Source organism: Ornithorhynchus anatinus, chromosome 2, assembly GCF_004115215.2.
Source record: "Ornithorhynchus anatinus isolate Pmale09 chromosome 2, mOrnAna1.pri.v4, whole genome shotgun sequence".
Classification (NCBI taxonomy): domain Eukaryota; kingdom Metazoa; phylum Chordata; class Mammalia; order Monotremata; family Ornithorhynchidae; genus Ornithorhynchus; species Ornithorhynchus anatinus.
This window is the reverse complement of record NC_041729.1, coordinates 33,129,760-33,149,382: the sequence shown is the minus strand read 5'-3', so window position 1 is coordinate 33,149,382 and position 19,623 is coordinate 33,129,760. Positions and strand designations below refer to the sequence as shown.

The following is a 19,623-nucleotide window of genomic DNA, read 5'->3' as shown; positions in this document are numbered from 1 at the left end:
GCCACGTCCTCCCGCGGTCTTGGAACGCCCTCCCTCCTCACCTCCGCCAAACTGATTCTCTTCCCCTCTTCAAAACCCTACTTAAAACTCACCTCCTCCAAGAGGCCTTCCCAGACTGAGCTCCCCTTCTCCTCCCTCAACTCCCTCTACCACCACCCCTTCACCTCTCCGCAGCTAAACCCTCTTTTCCCCCTTTCCCTCTGCTCCTCCCCCTCTCCCTTCCCATCCCCTCAGCACTGTACTCGTCCGCTCAACTGTATGTATTTTCATTACCCTATTTATTTTGTTAATGAAATATACATCGCCTTGATTCTATTTAGTTGCCATTGTTTTTACGAGATATTATTCCCCTTGACTCTATTTATCGCCATTGTTCTCGTCTGTCCGTCTCCCCCGATTAGACCGTAAGCCCATCAAACGGCAGGGACTGTCTCTATCTGTTGCCGACTTGTTCATTCCAAGCGCTTAGTACAGTGCTCTGCACATAGTAAGCGCTCAATAAATACTATTGAATGAATTGAATGAATGAAAGTGGAAGAGCTGGGATTCGAACCCATGACCTCCAACTCCCAAGCCCGGGCTCTTTCCACTGAGCTATGCTGCTTCTCTGTTACTGAGTGTTTATTGAGTTTTATTTAAAACGCTTTATTGAGCGTTTACTATGTACAGAGCACTGTAGTAAGTAAGCACTTGGGAGAGTACAGTGCAGCAGAATGAGCAGGCACTTTTGCCTTCCCATAATGAGCTAACAGTCCATTCAGACGTATTTATTGAGTGCTTACTGTGTTCAGGGCACTGTACTAAGCATTTGGCAGAGTTCAGTATGACAATAAATAGGCACATTTCCTGCCCACATCAGGTTTGGAGTCTAGAGGGTCTAGTGCTAGAAATGATAGATGGGTCTGTGTGACGTAGAGCGCCGGGCCTTACTGTAATCGGGGAAAGCTTGCCGGAGTTGGTGGAACTTGAATGTGGGAAGTAAAGCTCACTGTAGGCAGGGAATGTGTGTACTGTGCTGAGAAGCAGCGTGGCCTAGTGGAAAGAGCACGGACTTGGGAGTAAGAGGACATAAATTCTAATCCCGGCTCCACTATTTGCTGTGTGACCTTGGACAAGTCGCTTCACTTCTCTGTGCCTCAGGTACCTCATCTGTAAAATGGGAATTAAGACTGTGAGCCCCATATGGGACAGAGACTGTGTCTAACCTGGTTACCGTCTATCTCCCCCCAGTGCTTAGAACAATGCGTGGTACATTGTAAGTGCTTAACAAGTACTATAATTATTATTTATTATTATTAACTCTGTTTTACTCTTAAAGTGTATTCTCCCAAGCGCTTAATGCAGTGCTCTGCATACCCTAAGCACTCAGTAAATACAATGAATTGCTTGGAAGAGCTATGATCAGTCAGATCTAGAGAGAGTGGGGAAGCTCCAAGCCAGTGGAGCAGCGTGAGCAAGGGGGACAGAGACCTAAGATTCGAGGGCCAGGGACAGTTCAAAAATCATCTTAAGAGAAATAAAGGAGAGCGAGCTGGGAAATTGGGCGGGGGGGAGGGGCGCAAAAAGAGCACAAAAGTTAGGGAGGGCCCAGCTGGTCAAGCAGCGCCTTGAAGCTGATTTTAAGGAGATTTTTTTGTTTGTGGGGATGCCCGGAAACCAGTGCAGGGTTTTGAGGAGAGGAGAGATGTGGGCCAGGTGAGGCCTCGAGAAGATGACCCTTGCAGAGAGCAGGTAGTATAGATGGGAACGGGGAGAGCTGGCAGTGGGGAGGCCAGCAAAGAGGCTGGTAAAGTAGTCTAGCAGCAAGAAATGATGAGAACTTGCATCCGGGAGGAGAGGCCGCGGCAGATTTTAGCAATGTTGCATCGGAAGGGCCAGCAGATTGAATCTGAGAGTTTAGGGCAGTGTTGAGAAATATTGGGCTTCTGGTGCTATTAACTGAGATGGGGCTGAGTAGGAGGCGGACTGAATTTAGGGAAAAGGTAAGTATTTCTGTTTTAGATGTTTCAATATAGATGTCTAAGTCTGACAGGGAATAGAAATGTAGCACTTTGGCCTTTCGTTGCCAAAAAGATATCACAACTCTCAACTGCTAGACTGTAAGCTCTGTGAGGGCAGGGATCGTGTATACTCACTTTTAATGAATTGTACTCTCCCAAGTGTTTAATTCAATGATCTGCATATGGTAAACACTCAGTGAATACCATTGACTGACGGATTGATTGAAGTCTGGCAACATCATCATTGGTATTTATTGAGCGCTGATTGTGTGCAGAGTACTGTACTAAGCGTTTGGGAGAGCAGAGCACAGCGGAGTTGGCAGACACGTTCCCTGTCCACTAGTTTACAGTCTAGAGGGGGAGGTAGACATGAATATAAATAAATTATTTATAATATATAATAGACAGAGGTCTATCTATTATAGATCCATACATGAGTGCTGTGAGACTGAGAGTGGGGCAGATATCAAATGAAGCAAATTAATAGGAAATTTAAAGTTACTTATCTTCTTAGACTTTCTGCCTTCCTATTCCTTTGATATTTCCCATGGGGGCCTACTGTACCAGAAGCTAAACACTTATTCTAGTGGAATTTGCAAATTTCATTTAGCCTCTGACTTCTTAAAATATATTTTCTCCGTATCAGAGACCACAATGTAGTCTAGTGGAAAGAACCCAAACTTGGGAGTCAGAGTACATAGGTACAGAGTACATTCGAAGCTTGGCTGCCACTGGCCTGCTTAGAGACCTTAGGCGAGTCACTTAACTGCTTTGGGTGTCACTTTCTTGATCTGTAAAATAGGGGTTAAATATCTACGCTCCCTTCTATTTTAGATTGAGTCCCATTTGGGTCCCACCTGATTAGCTTGTTCCTGTTGTAGAGCACAGTACAGAACTTACCGTTAGTAAATGCTTAAGAAATGCCATAATTATTATATATTATTAACACAATCCTAACAATAACAGTAGAAACTCATCAATTACAGGAATAGGATAATGTGTTTAGGATTTATAGCTAAGTAAATGGCCATTACCTCCAGTTTTCCATTTTCAGTTCAGGCTCATGGAAGAAATACCAGGGCTTTGGTGCTAGATACTTATGTTGTTTCACACGGCTTGGCCTCTAGAGTCATGTTCCCTAGGAAAGAGGTTGCCAGAAGCTCCCTGTATTAGTAAAGAAGTCAGAAAGACTGACAAAAGCCTGATAGAAGAGATCAGTATCTCGTTGCGTAGAATTCCCAAATGCTAGAAAAATAGGGGCCACAGGTTCAACCCAATGTGGTGGGAACCGGGAAATAGAGAACTACAATTTACTCTTTGTTCACCCACCTATATCAGATTGCTGATAAGCAGGAATCCATTTTGGGGAAAATACAATGTGAACTGTTACAAATTCCTCAAACAGTACGTGATCACAGGAAAGAAAATAGTCACCCCCAGGTTGACAAAAGCCAACTCATTTTGATGAGCTGTGCCTAAGAGGTAGAGAAGCAGCGTGGCTCAGTGGAAAGAGCACGGGCTTCGGAGTCAGGGCTCATGAGTTCGAATCCCAGCTCTGCCACTTGTCGGCTGTGTGACTGTGGGCAAGTCACTTCTCTGTGCCTCAGTTCCCTCATCTGTAAAATGGGGATTAAGACTGAGCCCCACGTGGGACAACCTGATTCCCCTATGTCTACCCCAGCGCTTAGAACAGTGCTCGGCACATAGTAAGCGCTTAACAAATACCAACATTATTAGGTATACTTTGCCTTTTTAACCTGGTCACGAGTGCTGTGGGAACAACTCATTCAAGAAATAAAAAAGTGTGGGGATTCCTACTGTACTTTTCAAAAAAAAGATTCCTGTTTCTCAGCAGATTCCCGTTTCTCAGCAGTCTGACAGATCACTACATATGTGAAAATGGCTCCCACAGCCAGCTCCCAGACAGAATTATACCTGCCTTGTCCAGAATTCAGCATTTGCATTGATACCACCAGAGGCTTTTTGCAATAGCCCTTTCCTGATTAGTTTGTTGGGCTACTTAGTATTTATTTATGCCCCAGCTCTGGTTCCAAAAGCAGTATTTGATGTAAAACTCTTGCCTTGCTTCTCAATCTCTGTTTCTATTTTGGGATTCCTGAATCTTTTTAAGGTTTATAACCCGCTACTTCTTCCAGCAGTAAATTAAAGCCTGTCCTTGGGCTCCTCTTTGAGTATGGAAGGGAACATCCCGGGAACCTTTCCATGGCAGGTGTTTACTGGTCTGCTTTGTTCCCAGCAACCCTTAAGCAAAGGGGACAGATCCGTTTCCAGGGCAGCAGCTGCTTCCTTTTAAAGCCGTGCTTTGGGAAACGGTGACACTAAGCATCGCACCAGTTGGGTCTTTTTAATTTTGAACTTCCTCCAAAGAAGTGGCGAATGAGTGTCTCAAGTGGGATTTGGATATAGTGACGGATGGGGTTCTTTTTTCTCTCTCGCACTAGGTCAGGGGTGTTTGAAATCGCCGAAGCTTCTGGAGTACGAACCGGGACCAAAATAATCATCCATCTCAAATCGGACTGCAAAGAGTTTGCTAGTGAAGACCGAGTGCGAGGTGAATTGTCCCCAGAGCCACTTGCTCCACTTGCTGTCCTGTATTTCCTATGTAGAGACACCTCTTCCACCGGCCTCGGGAGGTGATCACGGGACAATCTGGGCACCCCTAGAGACTTCCACTTTTCAAATAAAAACCAACTCCCACTCTCACTCCTTCACCCTCGTCTCGGTTTCCCCCCCCCCCCACACCTCTGGACTGCTGAGCCAGATAACTTTCTGATGCATCACATTATCAATCAGTCGTATTTATTGAGCTCTTACTATGTGTAGAGCAGTGTACTATGCGCTTCTATAGAAAATACCATATTACAGAGTTAGGTGTGTTGCCTGCCCACAGTGAACAGCGAGCGTGGCCTAGTGGGTAGAGCACGGGCCTGGGAGTGAGAAGGACCTGGGTTCTAATCCTGGCTTCACTTTCTGCTGCATGACCTTGGGCAAGTCAGTTCACTTCTCTGTGCCTCCATTACGATATCTTTAAAATGGGGATTAAGACTGTGAGCTCCATGTGGGATGGGGACTGTGTCCAACCCTATTGGCTTGTATCAGTGCCTGGCATATAGCGTAAGGGCTTAATAAATACCATAAGAAAAAAAAACTAAGCTCGCTTTGGGCAGGGAACATGACTAATTCTGTTATACTCTCCCAAGTGCTTAGTGCAGTGCTCTGCACATGAGAGCTCAGTTGTATTTATGGATCGAGGGAAAAGCAGACATTACTGTAAATAAATTGCGGCTAGGTACAGGAGTGCTGTGGGGCTAAAAGCGGGGTGAAAAGGGGGAGCTAATGCAAGTGTAGAGAACTGGTGCACGGTCCCTGACGTCTCAGTGTTCACCCGGGAAGAATTCTGCCTTTGGCTCCTGGCCCTGGCACAGCCAAGACCCGTGTCAGGATTGAAAGATTCCAAACCTCACCACAGAGGTATTGTGTGCTGTGGTTTCCCCCGATGAGGATCCCCACCTCTCCTCCTCTCCCATCCCCAGAAGCCTCCCCCATGCTAGCTCTGGGAGCATCCGGCTGCAGTCCTCACGGCTGTACCGACGGAGCGGGCGGCCACTTGCAACCTGGGTTCCTGGTAGTTTTTATTTTAATGGTATTTTTTAAACGCTCGTTATGTGCCAGGCACTCTACTAAACGCCGGGGCCGACACAAGCTAATCAGGTTGGACACGGTCCACGTCTCACATGGGGCTCACGGTCTTAATCCCCATTTTTTCCGATGAGGTGTAACAGGAACAGAGAAGTCAGTGACTTGCCCAAGGTCACACAGCAGATAAGTCCCTTTTTAACATCCAACCATGAGACACTGGTAATTTACCCTTCCGATTTACCCTTTGAAACTCGGTGATGGTGACGTTCGAATTTTGGTATCTAATAGTAGCAGAGGGTTTAACACACTCAGACCTTAAACCAGTTTAGGGTTAGGCCTAGAGCAAACCGGGGAAGAAACGTAAGAGAGATGGCCCGAACCCTATCTCTCTTGTCAGTTACATTTTGACATGTTTCTCGTAGAAATCTGGGCTCGTGGAGGAACTCATCAATGTAGTCCCCTCCAGCAGAGATTTATGTTCTCTGAGGAAGGAGTGGGAGTGAGCCAGACTGTGAGGAAAAGTGTGGGCAGAGCCAAAGGAAATTTTGGAGCCCCTGAGAAATTCAGCTGATCGGTCGGGTTCTGTCATAGTGCTGTATGTTTGCTTGCAAACTAGAAATCCAGCATCTAATAAACATAAGAAGTATTGACTAAATACCTTGCAGGGTGCGTCCTCGGCTTGTACGCTAGAACTGGCCCACTCACTGGTTATAGATCGACGGCCTCTCCTTTTACAAGGTCTTCTATGGGTTCTTCTACCACTTCTGTGGGAAGCAGCATGGCCCAGTGGAAACAGGCTTGTAAATCAGAGGACCTGGGTTGTAATCCCGGCTCCACCACATACCTACTGGGTGATCTTCGTGCCTCGGTTCCCTCATATGCAGAATGCCAATTGAGTACCTGTTCTCCCTCCTACTTAAGATTGTGGGCCCTACAAGGGACCTGATTATCTTGTATCTATTACAGTGCCTTGTTCAATATTTGCCACATAGTAAGCACTTAACAAAAACCACAATTGGTATTATGAGTTCCAGGCCGCTCTCCCCCCCTCCTTCCCCTCTCCCCCACCTCCATTAATCGGGCATCTCTCCACCCGCATAAGGCAGCACAGGGCCAAGAGGAGCCAAGACTGGATCTCTGGAGCAGTGGCTTTGCTGCCTTGAACTTAAAAAGCATTTTGGATCCGTTTGTCCTTCCTTGGATCTCACTGTTTACAGCACAGTGAGGCCTGAGCCTATACTACTAATATTGCTATTGCTGCTCCTAATCCTAATAATGGCATTTATTAAGCACTTGGGCCATGCTAAGCATCGTGCTAAGCCCTGGGCAGAAACAAGATAATCAGGTTGGACAGTCCCTGCCTCACGTGGGGCTCACTCTCTAAAAAGGAGAGAGAACAAGTATTGACTCCTCATTTTACAGATGAGGAAACTGAGGCCCAGAGAAGTCGTGACTTGACCGTGGTCACTCAGCCAAGCCAGCAACTGGCAGAGCCAGGATTAGAACCCAGGTTCTTTGGACTCCCAGGCTCTTTGGACTCCCAGGCTCTTTCTACTAGGCCGTACTACTTCCTGGGAACCACAAGCAATCAGAGGAGGGCCAAACAGAGTATTGAGCAGGTCTCCAAAGCCTCTTTCTCACCAGTGGCATTTTATTGGTGTAAATATTGATTCGACATTTCTCTGTTGTTCCAGAGGTTGTGACAAAATACAGTAATTTTGTCAGCTTCCCCCTGTACCTGAATGGGAAACGCATCAATACTTTACAGGTAAGAAGCAGCGGTAGGTAGCTGATTGGGACCTGGAAAAGGGACCCCCTCTGTCAGATGTTTAGAAATAGGGTGTATTCACCTGGCAGTTGAGAGGTGATATTTGAAGAGGAGAAAGAGATATTTATGGTTCAGATTGTCACAGGTCATAGTACATTGTGAATGCTGAAACACAAAGCTGTAAAGCTCGTGGACCTTAAAATCTAACACTGTTTCTCATTGTCAAGAAATTCTTCTTTCTAACCTAAGTCCTTCTTGCTGTAGTTTGTTTTGCCCATGGTAGAGGTGAATAGTTGAACGTCATGTTTGCTAAAAACAAAAAACAAACCAGAAAAATACCTGCCATTTTTTCCTAGTTGGAACAATCCCGGTTCCTTTACCTTTTCCTCTGGTTTCATTGCATCAGTGCCATTTATAAAGTACCAGCTGTGTACAGGACACTGGTACACCCTAGGGAGTGTATAATAAAAGTGAGAGATGTTGTCCTACCCATAAAGGTCTTAAAAGCTCATAGGGGAAGTAAAAGGACAGTGCAAGATAAGAACATCGCTACAGCTGTTGATGGCAGGTCTCATTTCCTCTTACTCTCTTTGGCTTCTCTCTGAACCTCTCAAAGTTCCCCACATCACTCTTTAGTTGTCCTCAGAATTAGACAACAATGTTGGTGAAAAGAACTGAACTCGGTCGAGCACCAACTGTCACAGTTTTAATGTGCAGTTTCCCTACCTTAACATTTCAGGATGATGTTGACTGGTGTTTAATATATTTCCCCTTGACCCCGTGACCTCTTCCTTCTGACCTCATGTCCAGCCTGGTTGTCCCCGTCTTGCGTTGGTGTTTTTTTTCTTTGTTGGTGAACTAATCTACCCCTCTTCATCATAAATTTAATCCTTTGCAATATGAAGGTCCGGAAAATTAGATGTGGCCTTTGGACAACCAGAGAAAGCCAGCCAAAATCCCCTGGGTTATTCCTCCCTTAGCATTTTTTATGATTTCTGGAAAGGAATGAAGGAAGACTCAGCCTCAGGTACCAGAATAGCTATACTATAATTATCAGCCAGTCGTATTCATTCATTCATTGATTGGGCACTGACTGTGTGCAGAGCACTGTTCTAAGCACTTGGGAGAGTACACTAGACAGAGTCAGTAGACACGTTCCCTGCCCAGAAGGAACGGACGATGTAGAGAATCATGCATTTGGGACCTACTTCCTCTGTGTCGATAGTAGCTGGAGTGCTTAATAATAATAATGTTGGTATTTGTTAAGCGCTTACTATGTGCAGAGCACTGTTTTAAGCGCTGGGGGAGATACAGGGTAATCAGGTTGTCGCAAGTGAGGCTCACGTCTTAATCCCCATTTTACAAATGAGGGAACTGAGGCCCAGTGAAGTGATTTGCCCACAGTCGCGCAGCTGACAAGTGGCAGAGCCGGGATTCGAACCCATGACCTCTGGCTACCAAGCCCGGGCTCTTTCCACTGAGCCACACTGCTTGTCTAGAAGCAGCCTCGAGTAGCTATAATGCCTCCTATCCAGGGCCCAACTCTCCTGGCGATAGCTCGAAGAAGCAGTTGTTGATTAGCCAGAAAAGAACTTTGACTAGAGTCAGTTGGGGCTTGTTCTTCAGCAGTTGGGAAGGAGCAGAGTGCAGGTAACGTCGATTCCATTTTCCCCATCTTCAGGCACTCTGGATGATGGACTCCAAGGATATCGGTGAATGGCAGCATGAGGAGTTCTACCGTTACATAGCCCAGGCCTTCGATAAACCTCGTTATACCCTCCACTATAAGACCGATGCCCCTCTGAACATACGTAGTATCTTCTACGTGCCAGAAACCGTGAGACTTTCTGATTTCTTGACCGAGTGGCGGGGTGGGTGGGCGCACAAGAATGAGTCCCTCAGAGACGCTTATCATGGTGTTTGTTAAGTGCTTAGTCTCTGTTAAACACTGTTCTAAGAGCTGGGGTAGGTACAAGTTAATCAGGTTGGACCCAGTCCCTGTTCCAGCTGGGGCTCACAGTCTCATCCCCATTTTACAGATGAGATAACCGAGGCACAGAGAAATTAAGTGACTTGCTCTTGGTCACACGGGAGACAAATGGCAGCGTCCGGATTAGAACCCAGGTCCTCTGGCTGCCAGGCCCATGCTCTTTCCACGAGGCCACTCTGCTTCTAGTGGGTGGATGAGAGTCTCCCGGTGGTTATCAAGAATATGGTGTTTCGGAAGATGAACTGAAGGGAAATGTCCCTTTATAATAATAATGTTGGTATTTGTTAAGCGCTTACTATGTGCAGAGCATTGTTGTAAGCACTGGGGTAGGTAGACGGTAATCAGGTTGTCCCATGTGAGGCTCACAGTTAATCCCCATTTTACAGATGAGGTAACTGAGGCCCAGAGAAGTTAAGTGGCTACCCCACAGTCACACAGCTGACAAGTGGCAGAGCTGGGATTCGAACCCATGACCTCTGACTCCCAAGCCCGGTCTCTTTCCACTGAGCCATGCTGCTTCTCTATAAAAACATTGCTTTGGGAGTGCTACCTGCCCTGTTTGGCCAAATTGTGTCATCTTCATGCATCGTAACTAGAGACCGGCATTTCCATTGGATGTAAATTTTGCAGGTTCAGATAAAAGTGTGCCTGTAAGTGGTCTGGGATGGATTTTGAGTGCTGATAGAAATCCCACAGGTGTTCTAATTGTATTAACAGGAATTAACAGGAATGCAAATGCAGACAGGCTTGTAATCATTAAGCCGGCTGGTGGGAGATAAGAATATAGCTTAAGTGCCCCCCCCCCCCCCCCCCCCCCCCCCCCCCCCCCCCCCCCCCGCACAAAACAGGTCTGATGCATTTCTGTTCACTTGGAGCTTTCTCCCAGGAAGAAGTGAAATCATTTTTCAAGTTGAAAGCCTATGAGCGTTGATGTTGGCCAGGGATTTTACCAGTCGAATACACGATGTTTTCTTGCCACGCTTCTTGAGTAAAAATACAGTCGGTGCCATTTCCTCTGGAACTAACCCTCTCCCCGGTCTCTCGTTCAGAAGCCGTCCATGTTTGACGTCAGCCGGGAACTGGGCTCCAGTGTTGCTCTCTACAGCCGCAAAGTTCTCATCCAGACCAAAGCCTCGGACATCCTGCCCAAGTGGCTGCGTTTCCTCCGAGGTACGGTGGCTCAGCCTTTTAGCTTTCTTCCTCAAATGTCGTCGGTGCTTTTCCTATGTGGCTTTCTCTGGAAAGCCGCAAGCCTGTAGTGAAATCATTTTCTGAACTTTTCTCTCATTGACTTCCGGTAAGAAGTCTCAGTCTGAGGATTATTTCGGAGGTCAGTCGGTCAATCAGTGGTATTTTTTGAGTGCTTACTCAGTGCCAGGCTCTGTTATAAGCACTGGGGTCGATGCAAGTTAATCAAGTTGGACGCAATCCCCCTTTTTCCTGGGGCTCACATTCTTAACCCCCATTTTACAGATGAAGTAACTGAGACACTGAGAAGTGAAGTGACCTTGTGTGGAGGAGCAGGGGTTAGAACCCAGGTCCTCCTGACTCCCAGGCTTGTGCTCTATCCATTAAGCCACTGTCCTAAGCTTGGGAGAGTACAGTACAACAGAATCAGCAGACACATTCCCTACCCATGATGAGTTTACAGTCTTGGCTCTTAAGAGTGAGTGACCTCAGCTCCTCGCTTCAGAATGATCCGTGAGCACTGCAGAGTAGCCATTTCCTAACTACTGGTGCTTTCACTTTGGTTGTCTTTCGATTCGGGTGTCCTTCGGCAGTGGTTTCCGATGGGATGCAAGGATTCACTGGGATTAGTTGGAGATTTCCAAGGTGTTCTTCTGAAACACTACCAGGTGTGAGTGTGTGGTGACTGCTCCGGCATGTTCCCCAGAGTATGTTTACACCTACAGTGTGAGCCCAGGAACATGTCCTTTCTAAAGCCCTGAAGCCATGAAGACCTGTCTATGAAAGAACTCTTCTGTCCTGTTCCCAAGACCTTCCTCTTCCATCAGATCCCTACTTGTTTTAGAAATGAGTGAATCAACTAACAAGTAGTTTTCATTGCTTGCCATACGCAGCACGCTGTTCTGAGCTCTTGGGGGGTCACGGTAGTTAGGAGACATGATCCTTGGCCACAAGAAGCTTACATTCTAGCTGGGAGACACTGAGAAAATGTACATATAAGTGGAGCAGTGTGTTTTGTATGTGTGTTTTTTAAAAAAAGTTGGTATGTAAAGCAATGTGGAAGTGCTAAGAGTAGTTGTGAGAACTCAAATGCTGAGTTGGTGCTGAAGTGTCATTTGGGGGTGAGATGGCTCCTGGGAAGAAAGAAAGATTAATTGGAAGGCTATCTGGAGGAGATGTGATTTCCGAAGGGCTTTGAAGACGGGGAGATGGGGAGAGCTGTGGTCTGGTGGATTGGATGGGGTGCCAGGGGAAGAGTGTGAGCAAGAGGTTAGAGGAAGGGAAGGAGAATAACAGACAGGGAAGTAGGTTAGCTTAAGAGGAAAGAAGAGTGCAGAGTTGGGGTACAGTGGGAGAGATGGAAGGATAACTAAGAGGGAGAGAGCTGATGGTGTGCCTTAAAGGCACAGGTCAGGACATTCTGCTTGAAGCGGAGCGGTAACCGTTGAACCACTGAAGGTGTTTGAGGAGAAGAGACTTGTGTGTAGAGCGGACATTGTAGAAAAATGATACAGACAGTCAAGGGCAATGTGGACTGGAGGTGGGGAGACCAGTGCAGAGGCCAGTGCAGTGGTCAAGCCGGAACATGAAAGGTCCTCCTCGAACCAGTACGGTGGCCACTTGGATAGAGCGGAAGGGGTGGATCCTGTGGAGGAAAACGGGGCAGGATTTAGTGACAGCTTGAATGTCGGGGATTGACAGACAGAGAGGAAAGACTCAAGGAAATTGTGGGATTCAGAAAGAGTGCAGTTTTGGATATACTGAACTTAAGGTTCTGGCAGGACATTTCAAACCACATGAAAATAAATAAATTTTATTTTATTAAATTATGTGAATTTGTGAGCACATAAATTCAACAGCCACAGTAAACAGTAAAATGTATGCATTAAATACTGCTTGGAAGAGAGAGTGTTGAGATGCCTCAGAATCCCATTCAGATACAGGCAAATCATCCTTGTTATTATCAGAGAAAATAATGCTGATGTACCTGCCTTTTGGCCTCTATTTACATTAGTTATGAGTACTGTTATCCTCTTAACTATGTTTTGGTTCATGTGGGTTTGCCTTTCCTAGTAGGTGGTAAGCCCGCCGAGTAAAGGGTTGCCTTTTTCTGCATCTCATCCGTGTGCACAGTACAGAGCTCTGCACACAGCAGGGACTCCCAAAAATTGATGAACGGTTTGATGAAAAATGCCTCTTGGAATGAAATGTGTATGTATATATATATATATATATGTACACACACACACACACACACACACATATTTTTTAATGGCATATCCACTAATGCATTTGCTTTGCTATTTTGCTCCTAAGGGGTGGTGGACAGCGAGGACATTCCCCTAAACCTCAGCCGAGAGCTGCTCCAAGAAAGTGCCCTCATCAGGTGAGTCCAGACCCCAGAAGAAGGGCAGGAGGGATTTACTGGGTATGGAAGCCTCCAGCCTCTTGCCACTCCTGTCCACCCTTTACTGGGTCGCCTGGATCGTTGTTCTAAAACATCACTCTGCCCACATATTCCCTCTCCTCAGAAATCTTTGAAAGTTCAATGGTTACCTCTGTCGGTGTGAAACAGCAACTCTAACCTTTGGCTTTAAGGCACTCTTCAGCTCTCGCTTTCTTGCTCACTCTTTAACTGGTTCATCTTCTCCATTTCTCTCGCTTTCCTACTCATTGTAACCATTTCCTTGTCTCCCTTACCTCTGACCCCTTGCTGTCCCCCTTTCTCCTCCCTTTAGCACTCCTTCACATCTGCCCAAATGACAGCGTTCTCCATCTTCATTTGTCTTCTCCCTAGCTGTGTTTATGTCCCACCTTCTCAGCACTTTTGTGCTCCCTCCTCAGTTAAGCCCTTTAGTCCTCTCATAGCTTCCTGTACTTACCATACATACTCCACTAATTAAGCACTTAGTCATCCACATTCTCCTCTATGTAAATCATCGTGTGCCCGTCTCCACCACCGATTGGAAAATCGTGGAAGTCAGGGATTGTGTCTTCTAACTATTCTCTGGTATTGCTACCCTGGCACCAAAAGTGATTATTCCCTTGGTTTGAAAAATTATTTCTAAAGATGGTATACCCATCTGCTTGCAATTAATTTAATATTTAAGTACCAGTACACAAAACTCTTTTTTAATGGTATTTAAATGCTTACTATGTGCCAGGCACTGTTCTAAGCTCTGGACTAGAAACAAGATAATCGGTTTGGACACAGTCCCTGTCCCACACAGCGCTCACAGACTTAATCCCCATTTTACAGATGAGCAATCTGAGGCATAGAAAAGTGAAGTGACTTTCCCAAGGTCTCACAGAAGACAAGTAGCAGAGTCGGGATTAGAACTCAGGTCCTCTGGCTTCTAGGCCCATCCTCTTTACACCGGGACACGCTGCTTCCGTGGGTGTAAACTCAACCCAGGAATCCAGTCTTTTACTCTGACCCTGTCCTCTCTGTAGACAGATAAATCACAAGAACATACCATTTACTAAAAGATCTTCTTGGCTTGTGTCTGGGACAAGAACTTCAAATACTATCTCTAGAGAGGTGTGTGTGTCAGCTGCCCTGGATCTGCTGTCTTAAAGCGCTACATTCAATGCAAGACTGCTCACATTCATTCATTGTCGTATTTATTGAGCACTTACTGTGTGCAGAGCACTGTACGAAGCGCTTGGAAGGTACAGTTCGGCAACAGAGAGAGACATTCCTTGCCCAACATCGAGCTCACAGTCTAAAAGGGGCAGACAGGACTGCAAAACAAAGCAAGTAGTCAGGCATAAATAGAATCATAGATATATACATATCAATAAAATAAAGAGTAATAAATATTATATACAAATATACACCAGTGCTGTGGGGAGGGGAAGGGGGTAGAGCAGAGGGAGGGAGGGAGGGGAATGGGGAGGAGAGGAGGGGCAGAGGGAACGGGAGGGCTGAGTCTGGGAAGGCCTCCTGGAGGAGGTGAGCCCTCAGTAGGGCTTTGAAGAGGGGAAGAGATCTAGTTTGACGGAGGTGAGTAGGGAGGGCATTCCAGGTCAGAGGTAGGACATGGGCCGGGGGTCGACGGCGAGTCAGACGACTCTCCTGCTTTCTCCCCTTCACACCCTCAAGAAACACACAAGATCAGTGGGAGACGCTCGAACAACTAGAAAAGATTGATTTGACTAACCTACAGTCCTTAGTGCATTTTTTTTTATCATTATTCCATAGGAAACTCCGGAATGTTTTGCAGCAGAGGCTCATCAAGTTTTTTGTTGACCAGAGCAAAAAAGACCCTGAAAAGTACGCCAAGTTCTTTGAAGACTATGGGTTGTTCATGAGGGAAGGGATCGTGACCATAGCCGAACAGGAGGTCAAGGTATGATAATAATGAAACTGTGGCATTCGTTAAGGGCTTACTATGCGCTAGACATTGTAATAAGTGCTGGGGTAGATACAGCGTGGAGAAGCAGCGTGGAGAAGCAGCGTGGCTCAGTGGAAAGAGCACGGGCTTTGGAGTCAGAGGTCATGGGTTCGAAGCCCGGCTCGGCCACTTGTCAGCTGTGTGACTGTGGGCAAGTCACTTCACTTCTCGGTGCCTCAGTTACCTCATCTGTAAAATGGGGATGAAGACGGGGAGCCCCACGTGGGACAACCTGGTTCCCCTGTGTCTACCCCAGCGCTTAGAACAGTGCTCGGCACATAGTAAGCGCCTAACAAATGCCAACATTATTATTACAAGACAATGAGTGAGGGCACAGTCACTGTCCTACATGGGGCTCACAGTCATCATCCCCATTTTACAGATGAGGGAACTGAGGCCCAGGAAAGTGAAGTGACTTGCCCAAGGTCACACACCAGACAAGTAGCAGAGCTGGGATTAGAACCCAGATCCTCCGACTCCCAAGCCCGTGCTCTTTTCAGGCAGCTTAGGTATAGGCCTAAGGCTTTATCGCCTTAATCTGTGGTGATCCTGAGAACTAGGCTGAAGTAGAGCAGTTGATTCAGGGACTTAAATCTGCTATTTTGTCCCATATCTGTTCTACTTCCTGCTTTATCTGAAGTCTCTGTTCTTCCTCCTGCCTTCACTCTCTGTAAATCCTTTATGTCATTAGCCCCCATTAAACTGTATACTCCTTTATGGTAGAGAATGCTTGTCTAGCTATTTAGGAACACTCCCAAGCATTTAGTACAGTGTTCAGTCCTCAAATCCCTACTCAGTGAATATCACAGATGGGAGGAAATGAGTTACAGAAAGCTATAATTCAGAAGGAATCTCCAGAAACCTGGATATTTGACCTAATAACCTTGGTTGTTTTGGGGAATTTTCATCCTCAAGGAGGTGGATAGTTAAAACTAGTGTAGCTTACCTGGACATTAATATTTCACTGGGATTTCATGGGGACTGAGGCAGTCTGTGGCTGGTCCCCCACAGCCTCAATCCAAGATGAGAGCATTTCCATTCATTTTTGTAGGTCTGAAAGACAGTAGTGTGGATGTCGGGGCACCAGCTCCACGGAAAGGCGAGAGCCATGACTCACAGGGGATCAGCCCCAACGCGTGAAGCTGTTTGGCTTTACGCCGTAGCGTGGCCTACTCCCCCAAACCAGAATGGAGCCAAAATTTGGAACCGAGTTGCCCGCCTCATATTTTACTCTTCCAGAAGGCCACCGCTCCCCTGCCAGGCAAAGTCCTGGCACCCGGCAGATTTCTCATGCCCACACCGGGCTTTGGGTCTTGACTAAAGGCTATCTTTCTCCCGGACTCCAAGCCCAGTGGGAACTAATTATAGGCCCCTCTCACGGTGGCCACCCCCTCTTCTGTCCACACAGCCTGGGGGATTGTCCCAGAGAGACACCCTGTCTCCCCCGTTTAGACTTTGAGCCCGTCGTCGGGCAGGGATTGTCTCTATCTGTTGCCGAATTGTACATTCCTAGCACTTAGTACAGTGCTCTGCACACAGTAAGTGCTCAATAAATACGATTGAATGAATGAATGAATGAGAGAGGTGGATATTGAGCTCTCTCTGGGGCCTGTCTACCCGGGTGGCATCCTGGACTCTGCTGCCCCATCTTTTTCCCTCTCTGCTTTTTACCTTTTCATCTTTTCCCTCAAAGCTCCACCTCCTACATCCTGTCCCCTCACACTGGGGCCCAAGTTTACCCCCAATGGATGGTATTTTTTCACCTGTGGTCATTATAAAAGGTGATTCATTCTAAACTACGAGTGTATTTTAAACACCGACAAAAGGCCCTTTTAGATTGGTATGGGTGTATTCAGAGAATTGCATGTGTGAGTGGAGAAAACTCCACACAGTCCTGAAAAATGAGCATACATCGAAGTTTGGACACAAAAGCATTGAGATGAGATAACTCCCGGCGCTTAGCACATAATAAGCTCTTAAATACCATAAGTATCGTTACTATCATTAGGAGTAATGCGGAAAGGAGAGGGAAGGAAGAAAATCAACAAATTTCCTTTGGGTTTGATCCCCATCTCAGCTCCCAGAAATACTCTCTTTAAGGCTCAACAGCCACTGGAGTCAAGGTCTCCTTTGGAAAAACCTTTGCCCTCTGCAATATCAATCAATAATTTCAATCAATTTCAACAATATTAGTACAGAGCACTGTACTAAGCACCTGGGTGAGTACAATACAACACAGTTAGCAGACACGTTCCCCACCCCTAACAAGCTTATAGTTTAGAGAAATTCGTCCCCCCAATGCTGTTCTGCAACTGAGACCTACCTATGCTTTTTGAGACTGTAAGCGGGTCAATGGGCAGGGATTGTCTCTATCTGTTGCCGAATTGTACATTCCAAGCGCTTAGTACAGTGCTGTCCACATAGTAAGCGTTCAATAAATACTATTGAATGAAGTCCCACTTCACCCTCTGATTCTCCCCGACCCATTGGATTCTTGTGGGGAAAACGGAGCCATTCTTGTTCTCAAACCCAGAGAAGAGTTTGGATCAGTCTTACTTAATGAAGTCCTTCTGTAACTGTCTGGAGTCAATGGTATTCACTGAGCACTCACTGTGTGCCGAACACTGTGCTGAGGGCATGGGAGAGTACCTTACAACAAAGTCAGGGGGATATGGTGCAGAGACGACCCAGTTGGTGTTGAACTGTCCTCTTCTTTCCCTTGACTCCAGGAAGATATTGCTAAACTCTTGCGTTACGAGTCGTCGGCTCTGCCCGCAGGGCAGCTGACCAGCCTTGCGGAATATGCCGGCCGCATGCCGGCTGGCACCAGGAACATCTATTACCTGTGCGCGCCCAATCGCCACCTGGCTGAGCACTCTCCTTACTTTGAGGCCATGAAGCGGAAACACATGGAGGTGGGTGAATTGCTCGGGCCGAGAAGTCGCCACAGTACTGACCCAGAGAAACGTGCCGCGGCCTTCTCGTTAAAAAGGCAGGGAACGCTGGTTAGGAGGAGGCTGGGGAAGACTGGCAAAATCCGAGAGACTAAGTGATTCCCTTTTCATCCTTCCGCAGCACTAAAGAGAAGTTCAGGCTTGAATGAATGAGACTGTATCTCCTAGGCCCTATAAATCCCCTGTGCCTTGCTGCATACTGGGTTGGGAGGGAAAGGTGAGTGATTAAAGAGCATTGGGTGCCCTTGATTCTCCCACAGTCCCTGGCACGGCCGTTTGTGACCCGGTGTAGGATACAGATTAGGGTCCGTTATCAACTCGGTAATTCTTTGTAGGTGCTCTTCTGTTATGAACAATTTGATGAATTAACGCTGTTGCACCTGCGAGAATTTGACAAGAAGAAGCTGATCTCCGTAGAGACCGATATTGTTGTTGATCACTACAAGGAGGACAAGTTTGAGAGTGATTCTCCAGGTAGGCCACCTCCTACCCCTGTCAAAAGTGGGAGGTGGTGGTTGTTTTTAAAGAAGCAGTAAAAAAAAAATCAGCCAGTTGATGAGGTAGAATAACCCCGTGCTGTCGTTCCTCGCAGCTCCCGACCGCCTGACAGAGAAGGAGGCAGAGGATCTGATGGCCTGGATGAGAAATGCTCTGGGATCTCGGGTCACCAACATTAAGGTGAGGCTCCTGTTGATGTCTGGGGCTGGGTCGTGGAAGCCACGTGTATGTTATTGCAGAAAAGCAGCGTGGCCTAGTGGATAGAGCACGGGCCTGAGTGTCTGAAGGACCTGGGTTCCAATCCCGGCTCTGCCACTTGTCTGTTGTGTGATCTTGGGTAACTCACTTAACTCCTCAGTTCCCTCATCTGTAAAATGGGGATTAAGACTGAGCCCTATGGGACAGGGACTGTGTCCAACCCACTTAGCCTCCGTCTACCCCCGTGCTTAGAACAGTGCCTGGCACATAGTAAGTGCTCAACGAATACTGCTATTATTTGTTTTTAATTATTATTATCATCATTCATAGTCAAAGTTTTCTTAAGCCCTCTCGTGTGCCCAGTTCTGGCCCAAGCCATTAGAACGTGGGCATGGTTCCTGGCGGTTTCCCAGGTCAACCTCTGGCTCTGGAAAGTCTGGAAAATTTTTAAAAAGTGCTTCTCGTGCCTTGGGTTGGTGGGGTTTTTGGCCAAGTCCATCACACCCCTTCAGCTGTTCCAGGAGGCATGCCCAAGCTGAAAGGTTTGCACTCGCTGCCCCCCGAACCCCAATCACCCCATCCTGCAGTGGGAGCTGCAGTATTGGGCAAGGCTGGACAGACATCATCCATCCCCAGCTCTTGCTTGAGGCCACCCCTCATCCCCAGGGCTAGAAACGTCTTGCTTAGGCCTGCAACTTGAATGACCCAGGTCCCTCTATTGAGGAATCTGTACAGTGTGAACTGGGCTTATACATGCTCATCAGCCACCCCACGGGAACAGTCAATCATTAAGGTGCCAGGCAGCAGTAAAAATAAAGATAAGCCAGAAATGGTTCCAGTGGGCAAAGGCAGAGAGTGTCTGTCCGGTGATATTTTTTTTGGCTGTTATTCCGATATCTATTGAGGTGTGTGTGCTCTGATGAAACAGTTATGGACGTTTGGACCTAAATTAAGAACAGATAGCAGAAAT

The 19,623-nt window shown here is 46.8% G+C and overlaps 1 protein-coding gene across 1 annotated transcript in view; it reads left to right on the top strand.

Moving 5' to 3' along the window:
• TRAP1 (TNF receptor associated protein 1) overlaps positions 1–19,623 on the top strand; it is a 63,649-nt gene that overhangs the window by 41,253 nt on the left and 2,773 nt on the right. The window contains exons 7-15 of the mRNA XM_029057914.2: positions 4,463–4,572; positions 7,355–7,428; positions 9,110–9,265; positions 10,468–10,588; positions 12,923–12,992; positions 14,811–14,958; positions 17,733–17,918; positions 18,293–18,431; positions 18,550–18,635. Coding sequence (XP_028913747.1) covers positions 4,463–4,572; positions 7,355–7,428; positions 9,110–9,265; positions 10,468–10,588; positions 12,923–12,992; positions 14,811–14,958; positions 17,733–17,918; positions 18,293–18,431; positions 18,550–18,635 — 1,090 coding nt within the window. The remainder of the gene's footprint in view (positions 1–4,462; positions 4,573–7,354; positions 7,429–9,109; positions 9,266–10,467; positions 10,589–12,922; positions 12,993–14,810; positions 14,959–17,732; positions 17,919–18,292; positions 18,432–18,549; positions 18,636–19,623) is intronic.